Source organism: Bactrocera latifrons, unplaced genomic scaffold (assembly GCF_001853355.1).
Source record: "Bactrocera latifrons isolate USDA-ARS-PBARC rearing strain unplaced genomic scaffold, ASM185335v1 scaffold_284, whole genome shotgun sequence".
NCBI lineage: Eukaryota > Metazoa > Arthropoda > Insecta > Diptera > Tephritidae > Bactrocera > Bactrocera latifrons.
In genome coordinates this window covers 291,160-301,002 of record NW_017536452.1, presented here as the reverse complement: position 1 = coordinate 301,002, position 9,843 = coordinate 291,160, and the positions used below count along the sequence as shown (strand labels likewise).

The 9,843-nt window shown below is 34.2% G+C and overlaps 1 protein-coding gene across 5 annotated transcripts in view; it reads right to left on the bottom strand.

Moving 5' to 3' along the window:
• Positions 1-9,843, bottom strand: part of LOC108970135 (TBC1 domain family member 24) — a 157,361-nt gene that overhangs the window by 9,002 nt on the left and 138,516 nt on the right. For all 5 annotated transcript variants that reach the window (XM_018935295.1, XM_018935292.1, XM_018935297.1 and 2 more), the window contains 3 exons: positions 1,446-1,570; positions 1,019-1,347; positions 782-953 (listed from right to left, as the gene is read on the bottom strand). In XM_018935295.1, the coding sequence (XP_018790840.1) occupies positions 782-953; positions 1,019-1,347; positions 1,446-1,570 (626 nt within the window). The remainder of the gene's footprint in view (positions 1-781; positions 954-1,018; positions 1,348-1,445; positions 1,571-9,843) is intronic.

The following is a 9,843-nucleotide window of genomic DNA, read 5'->3' as shown; positions in this document are numbered from 1 at the left end:
AATTATATTTTCAGATTTTTAATTAAGTACGAATTAAATATTGAAAACGTAATTTTAATTTCTTGAAAATCTAATTTTAATTTATTGCATAAAAAATGTGGAACCCTGATTGTGACGCGTTTTATCCGCTAACTTCGTTGACACGGCACCGAAAATAACAAATTATCGCTGGTCAAGGTATTAATGCAATTTTTTCACCACTTTCGTTTTTTTTTTTGTTTTTTAAGAAAAATTTCATTAATAATGTCATTTCGTTCGCACATATTTTGCAGCTCTTCTCTATACATAAATTAAGCTGAGTTAACATTTATAAATAATTACTGAGTTAGCTTAAAATTAGACTAAGCTGAATTGAGAAGCTGAAATATTGAATGTGAAATAAATGAAAATCTACTCTGCCGATTGTGGGCAAATTCGTGAAAATAATTGATTATACAAAGACAGCTAGAGTGAACTGGGAAATAAAGAATTGTGATGTGGGTGTACTAAAAGCACAGTGGATTGATTTGATACGTGAGTGTAAATGGCTTGGGGAAGTAAGGAAAGGGGCAAAGTAATATTATATGTCACTTTTCAGCATCAGAAACACGTTGTAGAAATTCGAAAATTACGTTGCTTGAGAGCATATAATACGAAATTAGAGAAATGAAAATATATGTAAATTCTTTTATGGTTTAGTAGATTTTTGAAATTTTAATTTTAAATCTCAAAACAGCTTTAGTAATTTCATATCATTAGTTAGTTGATAAAAAGTATGCCTTTACGCGGCAAAAGGACTAACCTCACGTATGGTCAATGTGTGCGACATCATTTGTATATTGACTTGTGATTGACTCGATGGCAAATTATCACTGGATCTCGACTTAACTAATTGCTTTGAACCGCTATTCAAAACGGAACGGCTTTTTAGTATCATTTCAGTCTTCATAAATATTCTAGAAATATATGTGGAACTGTGGAGAGAAAGTGAACGTTTGCATTATATGCGAGTAAAAAGTAAAAGAGAGTTAGAGCTTACCTCAGTCCCCTAATACTAAATGCGGCATGCAATAATTTCGTTGGTGACACTGGTATTTTCTTGCAGAACTTAATTAACGCATTACCAATGTCATTCTTAATATTATCTGGACTCCATTCGTTGTTGGATTGACACTCTTTGTGGAAGAGATTGATTATCACAAGCGCCACACGATACAGCACCTTAATACCCTCGTGGAAGTAGCAATCCATAATGCGTACTAGATGCTGAAATGGTAGACCTGCTAATATCCACCAGCACCAATCCATGAAGACGCGTTCCAGCTTAACACCAGGGCAGATGCGTTGAAAATAGGTCACGGCATTTTTCTGTGTTAGCGAAAATGGCGGATGAGAAGTTAGTCGCATATGAAGTATGTATACATGTTATAGAGTTTGTTGTGTGGTTTGGTGTACGGTTTACTTACGCTATGTTTTTTGGCAATTTGCATCACAGTTTTCCAGGTGACTTCATGCTGTAATTTGGTTTGTTTGATAAAGACTTTCTCCTTGCTGCCGACAAGCGCTGCTAAACAATGATACGCTTCCTCCTCTGCAAACAAAATATTAAAATTTAGATGGTTAAAGATGTGGAAAAGACACATTCGTTATAAATAATTATTATAATTAAGATTTACTGAGCTTCCCTTAAAATTATGGACTTAAATAACAACAAGAAAAAAAACGTTAATTGCGATTACACCCAAGTCTTATAATACTCGAAGCATTGTAGCCTTGAGTTCTGATCGCTCAGTTTGAATGGCAGCTTAGCATATAGTGGTGGTCCGATTTGAACAATTTATTCGGAGTACCTTTGACTTAGGCAGTAATCTATACTAAATTTCGGTAGTACATCACGCCAATTAAAAAAGTTTTTTTTTATAGAAGAACTAGATTTATATCGATCGGTTTCTATGAGAGCTATATGTTACAGTAATGCAATCTAAATAATGGCTTCGGAAATTATATCGATGTCTTAGGCAATAATCCGTGCCAAGTTTTATGAAGATATCTCGTCAAACAAAAATGTTTTCTATATAAAATTTGATTTCAATCATTCAGTTTGTATGGCAGCTATATGCTATAGTGTGCCGATAAAGGAGTTTCCAACAAAATAGCAACTTCTTGGAGAGAAATGAACGCGTGTAAAATTTCAGATCGATATTTCAAAAACTGGGGGAGTAGTTCAGGTATATACTTCTTCATGCTGATCCATTGTATATAATATATATTGCATATTTTGTAGGGTATCCTTGACGTTCTCTTCTACAAAATTCCTGGAAACCCGTTCAAGTTATTAAACTCATGTTCAAGAATACGTTAGAGAAAGACACACAAACCACCAATGCTGTGCTCTAACTCAAATCTACTACAGATTATTGAAGGTACAAATATACATATATTGTGTTCTCTCTAAAAAAAAGACGAGTTCGTACGTTTCCTACAATCTGAAATGGCACATTGTTGTACCTATCTGATTAACATACGCTAATCATACATTATACTAATGAGGCACACAAATCACACAATAATAGACGACTGAACGTGGCGTTTATGTAGAAAATTCTGACTTCAATATGACATTGAGCCGGTTAAGTATTTTCGATTGACCCATATGAGATATGAGATGTTGGCGTTGTAAAGAATTTTGTCAACTTTTTGTTACTGTTTTAGCGGCCAAAATATGTTCATATTGTTGTTTGTCGAATTGTTTATTGTCGAATATTTGAATTTAAAAATATATTTTTGGATTATAGCCAAACAAAGCGACAAAGTGAGTGCGAAACGCTGTTGTTTTTTAAAGAAAAAATTTCCCATGACAAACGGAAAATTATAAAGCAGTAAAAAAAAATGTCGAAGAAAAAGCAAAAGTCAAACAGGAGAAGAAAAATAAAAATTAACACAAAGAGATTAAAAATATACGTGAAAATAGAAATGCTAAATAGAATGAATAACAACAAACAATTTAGAAACATAGAAACCATAAATCATGGGAGGCACGAGCATTAGTTGTGAATTTAGTTTAAAAAAAGGAAGCGATAATAATAATTAATAAACAACAATAGGGAAAACACAGAAATTTCTTAAGGATGAGTAATAGAAAAAAATCACAAAAAAAAACTACGGTCACGTAGCAGAAGCTGAATATAGTTTTTAATATTATACATTATTTTGTTCAGCAATGAGGCTCATTTCTGACTCAATGTGTATGTAAACAAGCAAACGCATGTCATTCACCAGTCATCAATCGAAATGCTCGAACGAGTCAACGATAAAGGATAGATCATCTGCGACCTAGCCGCGGCCAACATTCGAAACGAATAATCTTCAAAAAATAAATGGCGAAGAATACTCTTTCGATTGATAATAAACATTCCCCCATAAATATGAATTTCTGTGTATTTCCTAAAAAAAAAGGTAGGAGAGCTCGAAGTGGATCGCCTTTTAGTATAAAGTCATCCGGAAGATCGACTATGGAATCAATAGAATCCAAGAGTTTTCAACATGAATCACTGATTATTAAATTACATTAAATTCTTTAAACATAACTTCTTTTTATTCACTTAATAAATTATATTAAATAATAATAAATTAAATTATATTACGCGGCTTTTCAAAAAACAAAAAAAAAAAAAAAATCACAAAAACAGAGTACTTTCTGATGTGCCTGCGCCTATAACTGCTTGAGAAGCATTTTAGATACATATTAGCGTTTAGCTTATAATCTGTATCTAATTTCAGTTACACTGTAGTTTATTTGCACAAATTCCTTAATCTGTTTACAAAAATTGGAGCAACAAGTTCACACCACTCAAACAGTCCGATGAATGCGCCGGTTGATCGATGAATGGTGCTAGTGAACCGGTTCTACGCAAATGCATACGTAATTGCAAACAAAAGTGAACAGCGCTGCACGCGAATTCTCGAGAATTTTAGCAGTTCGTAAAGGTAAAGACTACAATGGATTCATTGATTAGCGTTTTAACGATAACTCGCTTGCGCATTTCACTTAAAAAACTATAATATAATGTAGCTAGTTAAAATGTTGGCTTGTGATTAATATTAATAATACCTACTGTTTTCTTAAGCTTAACCGTATAAACTTTTATATTTGAAGAGACATAACTATAGAGTCCATTGAAGACTTTTTCTGCAATGGAGACCCACTGATCATCAAAAATAGCTTCGGGATTTGGAATATTGACATAAGATCGGTAATGTCTAGAGTTGTTTGGCCTTGGTTACGCAAAGTTATATCTCTCGCCAGCAAAAGTAAGAAAGGGTTTATTGCTACAGACTGTGTCATGCAAAACATGGGAAATTTGGCTGACAGAAACCCGTTGATCATTTTTGAAAACAAAAGATACCATAGTAGAACGAAATCGATTGGAAGATAACAAAAAAGAAAGGAAAAATGCTTTAAGAGCTGACGAAACACCTTGTTTCTGCCACCTTTTACGGCCTTCTAATTATGTCATTATACTGAAAAATCAGATAAATAAATAGTCATTAATTTAAGTCAATTTAGAAAAGCTGTAATAACTTAAGTAATTATTAAGAATATATTATATATAAAAAAAAAAAACTGGAACTACAAAGTTCTCCATTAAAGTGAACTTCTAAAAAGCTTTTCAGGTTATTATCAATCGGGCTGATGAATTTTCAAAGCATCTTGATAGGATGAAACCCATAAGAAAAGGAAATAAAATAACAAAACAGAAAGGGAAACTAATAATAGAAGCATTCAAAGGCAGTCGAGAGATCGTTGAAGACATATGTACCTTCGACCTCTTCAACCGATGAAAATATTAAAAAAAAAAAGTCAATGATATGGTGCTTGAAAATCGTCAGGCAAGTGTAAAAGAGATGGCAAGAAGCCCGACATCTCTCGCGAGTCCGTTCGAATGATTTTGGTGGAAATTTGGTTATGAAGCGAATCGTCCCAATAAAAGATTCCCATTGTTTTTTTTCGTGTTTTTTTTTTTTTTTTTTTTTGATATTCGTAGTTTAGTGTATCATGAATTTATTTTGGAGGCGTAGCCGATCAATAAGGAGTTCTATTTAGATGTATTGAGATCTTTGCGTGAGAACATCGGTCGAAAACGGCCGGAATTGGGGAAGAGTAATTCATGAATTTTACACGATGTTAACACACCAACGCATCGAGCCACGATTGCGACCGAATTTACAGCCAAAAACGCAATGAATACCATCGATCAACCGCTGTCTTCTCCAAATTTGGTTCCGTAAGATTTTTTCTTGTTCCCCAAATTGAAATTGCCGCTCCGTATAACCCGCTTTTAGTCGATCAAAGAGATAAAACAAAATTCGCTGAAACAGCTGAGGACCATCCCAAAAAGTGGTTATGAAGTGATTTCGGGACTGGAAAAATCGTTGGGATAAGCGTATTACATCTGGTGGGGATTACTTTACAGGTAACAAAATAAATATTGATGAATAATTAAAAACGTTGCATATTATTTACAATGCATATCGACAAAGCCCCGAATTTTCAATTAAAAATTCTCCCGACAAAATATCAGCTCATAGTCTCATAAGTAAAACCTATAGATGTAGCACCCTGTACAAACATATCTAAAAAAATCCATTTATTTATAGCTGCTCGTTAGTTTCAGCTTTTCTGAAAATATGAAAAATTACAACTACTCAAGCTGCTCGGCCTAGGGGCAAGACTTGGTGCGCGCTTAGACCATTTTGCATTATCAAACTCGCTCGATATAAATAAAACATCCACCTGCAGGCCCTCACAAGTATTTTAAGCTGTTACCACATATGTGCCTACAAACATATGTGCATATATTCATACATACATACATACATATACATAAAAAAAATAACAAAAATATGCCTACTAGCGAATTCACAATAGCAATTGCACAAATGTCAGTGAGCTTTAGGTCAAGAAAACTCATTTTACAAGGTTGTCATCTCGTTGCTCGCCTATTGCACTCACTAGAGCAACAGCAACAATAATTGTGACGACAACGACAACTGCAATTACGATAACCGATACGGTAGGGTTGCAACGAAGCTTTAAAAGTTGAGCTCAAGTTGCGGTCATACATCATTAGACGACTGCAAGGAGGAGGAGCACAAGAGGGATGCCGTAATACAACACAAAAAAAAAAGAAAACGAATGTGCATAAACGAGACTAAACGCACCACACGACTTCTCATGCTCCGAACGTCACATGCGGACTATGCGAACCCGACCAAAGCCGGCATTAGATGTGATGCCGATGTCTATTTTCTATGCTCTAAGTGGTTGCCGGCTGGTGGCTTACTTCGACGGCGAAAAAACCGGCTGTCTCTCTTCCAATTAAGCGTCAATTCAGCTTGTAATTATATTTACGTTGCCAATAAGGTAAAAGCGAACGGGCAAACATTGTCATTTTCGTTTAAAAAGTATTTAGTACACGAATGGAACATATGTACAGACATGTATATATGATATAGATAAATAGATACATAGACCAACATATTCATTGCAATGCAATTCTATGCGAGTGTGAGTAAAATTCTATTTACACTCTCATAGTTATATATCACTTAAATATTGACCACCTATAGATGGGGTTAGAATTAGTTCAGCATAATAGTCGTAGTCGTGTGCAGCGACGTCAGCGCACTCGTATTCGTATATTTAGCACATTCATTTATAATTATTGCCAGCAATATTTTTAAAATTGCATAATTGTCATAATTGAAAGGCAATTATAAGCGACTTTAATTCAGCTTTATCATGGGTCATTGTGCCAAGCGGTATTCAACAGGAATACAGTTGAATAAAATGAAAAGTTATGATTATAATAAATTAGTAAAATTAGTAAAACAAATAAAAAATTAATTTAAATTAAATAGCATTAAGTGTTCTATTAGCATATTATTGTTAAAAATAAAAATAAAAAATAAATAAATAATACAAAGTATTGAATAATATTCATTAGCAAAGCGCTGGTGATGAAAAGTTGCCAGTCGTGTGAACTAAAATAAGAAAAAGCTCAAACTGCATTTGAAACGAAGCTTTAATACCCCACACAAGTGCATTTTTTATAGTGTAAAAAGGTGTAAAAATATATTCAGCGTGATTTTGATCAGTTAGTTTACCTTGCAGCTATAAGCTACAGCGCTCCGATTTTAATAAAATTTTCGAAGATTGTGGCGTTACTTTGGGTAATAAGCCGTGCCAAATTTCATGCAGATATCTCACCAAACACAAAAGTTTCACCTACAAGGACTTGAGATTGACCGATCAGCTTATACGGAAGCTATGTACTATAGTCGTACAATATCGACGGTTCTGACAAATGAGCAACTTCTTAGAGGTGAAAGGACGTGTGCCGAATTTCAGATCGATATTTCATAAACTGAAGTTCCAAGATAAACCGACTTCTTCTAGCCAAATTTTGTTCAGCGAGGAGACCCATTTCTGGCTCACTGGGTATGTAAACAGGCAACATTTCTACATTTGGGACGAAGAGCCACCTGAAAAGATTCAAGAGGCGCCATTTCATCTAGAAAAAATAACGGTTTGATGTGGTTTGTGGCCCTGTGGAATAATCGGTTCATATTTCTTCAAAAAGAATGCCGATGCGAACATAACTGTCAATGGCGACCGTTGGCGCGCCATGATAACCACTATTTGGTGCTTGAAATTGAAGCTCGTGATCTCGGCGACATTTGGTTTCAACAAGACGGTGCCACTTCCCTCACATCACACCAATTAATGTAGTTATTGAGAGAACACTTCGGTAAGGAGATAATTTCACGTTTTGGGTCGGTCGTTTGGCTATCAAGATCGATATGATATCAAACCGCTCTAAGTGAATCACCCTTTTCATATACACATATACATTTTATACGCTCTCTGACATTTCCTTCTGGATGTTACAAGCTTCGTTGAAAAAAAGTATACATTTACATTGTTCTGGGTATAAAGATGGAGATGAGTTAAAAATATGGCAAAAAGCAAGTAATATATAGGCTTTAAAACAATAAGTTCACGTTTTTATTGTTTATCATTGTGCGATAACGACCTATAAGACAGCGTTTTGTAGTAAATTGTTTTCACAATGAAAGAGTCAATACAGATCTCTTGTTTCGTCACACGTTAGCGTCACTCGCGAATAATAAAGAAACCGATAATATGCACTTATGAATGAAGTATCACCGTCATGTCAATGTCAGCCGTAAATATGATTGACTTACAACCGTATTATGTAAGGCAACTGTTATATATAGTTGCCGGTTTATATTCCGGGCTGTTATTACAATATTTTGTATCACGTTTTGAGCTCGTATACTTTTATATTTTTATACCCTGAACAGGGTGAACATAATATGTTTGTCACGAAGTTTGTAACACCCAGAAGGAAGCGTTAGAGACCCTATAAAGTATATATATATATATATAAATGATCACTATGTTGAGCTGAGTCGATTTAGCCATGTCCGTATGGCTGTCTGTCCGTCTGTCCGTCCGTCCGTAGTATATATACTAACTAGTAACTCAGTTTTTAAGATATCGTTTGAAATTTTGTAAACGTCATTTTCTTTTCAAGAAGCTGCTCTTTTGTCGGAACGGCCGATATCGGACTACTATAACATATAGCTGCCATACAAACTGGACACATGGTTACTAAAAGAAGTACACCTGTGAAGGGTATATTAGCTTCGGTGCAACCGAGTTAACGTTTTTTCTTGTTTTATATTCTCGTTTGTTTTCCTGATGATAGAGGAGGATTTCGTTATTGTCGAATATGCCAATCAGTGTTTGAGTTATCTTCTCAGTGTAACTAAGCAATGTCAAAAGTTAATACAAGGGGGTATAATAATACCCCCTCGACTCTCAACCTGACTCTGAACCTTTTAGGTTAATAAAAATGTATGATTTTAACAAAGCGAAGTGGACAAGCTTTCTTAAAAATTATGTGGCTTAACTTTAAATTTATTTTGCATATGAAAGAGTTGCAAGAATTTTTAGAAGAATATAATAGGATATATTAGATATATACATAGTATATAGAAAAATCTGCACTTGAATCTGATCTAATATATTATATTTTTAGATTAAAGGCTGCCTGCTTGATTTTGTACTGGGAGCTATCGTCAACATTAGACTGTGACAGAGAAAAAGCAAGCAACAAAGCTGAGACAACAAAACTACTTAAAACCGGTTTTGAACACTGAATAATGTAGCTGCTTAGCTGGCAAAGGCAAGTTAATTACTTGTATTGTAAAAGGGGCTAAATTAAATTGTAAGCCGATCCCTGCTTTTACGACTACAAATTGTATATGCAACTTCAGCCAGTTGACAAACAGAAAAAGTATCTATGTACATACCTATGTGTTTGTGTTTTATTAAAGACTATTCTAAGAAGCTGATTCGAATAATTATACTAGTTTACATAGATGATAATAACAGTTTTTTTTTTTTTGTGCAAAACTTTGGGTTGTTGAAACCGAAATTGACTGTAAACATTTCCTAATACGTAAAATTGCTTGAGTTGTAGTCCAGAAGTGGGGTCAAAAACTACCACCATTTAAAAAAATAGCTGTATGTGCATTCCGCGTTTACCGTATTCAAACAGGACACCTCAAAGGCCCCACAGATCTGTTAGCACATCAATCGCTAATAAGTATATCTATCAGATTTGTTGAGTAACGTTATTAGCTATGTGCCTTTATATTTTCACCACATTTTTGGAGGAAAAAAATTAAAAATTTTTGACTTTATTATGCAAAGGAAAATTTTAATTAATAACTAAATTTTTAATTTTTTCTTCATTTGTTTTTAATTTTTTT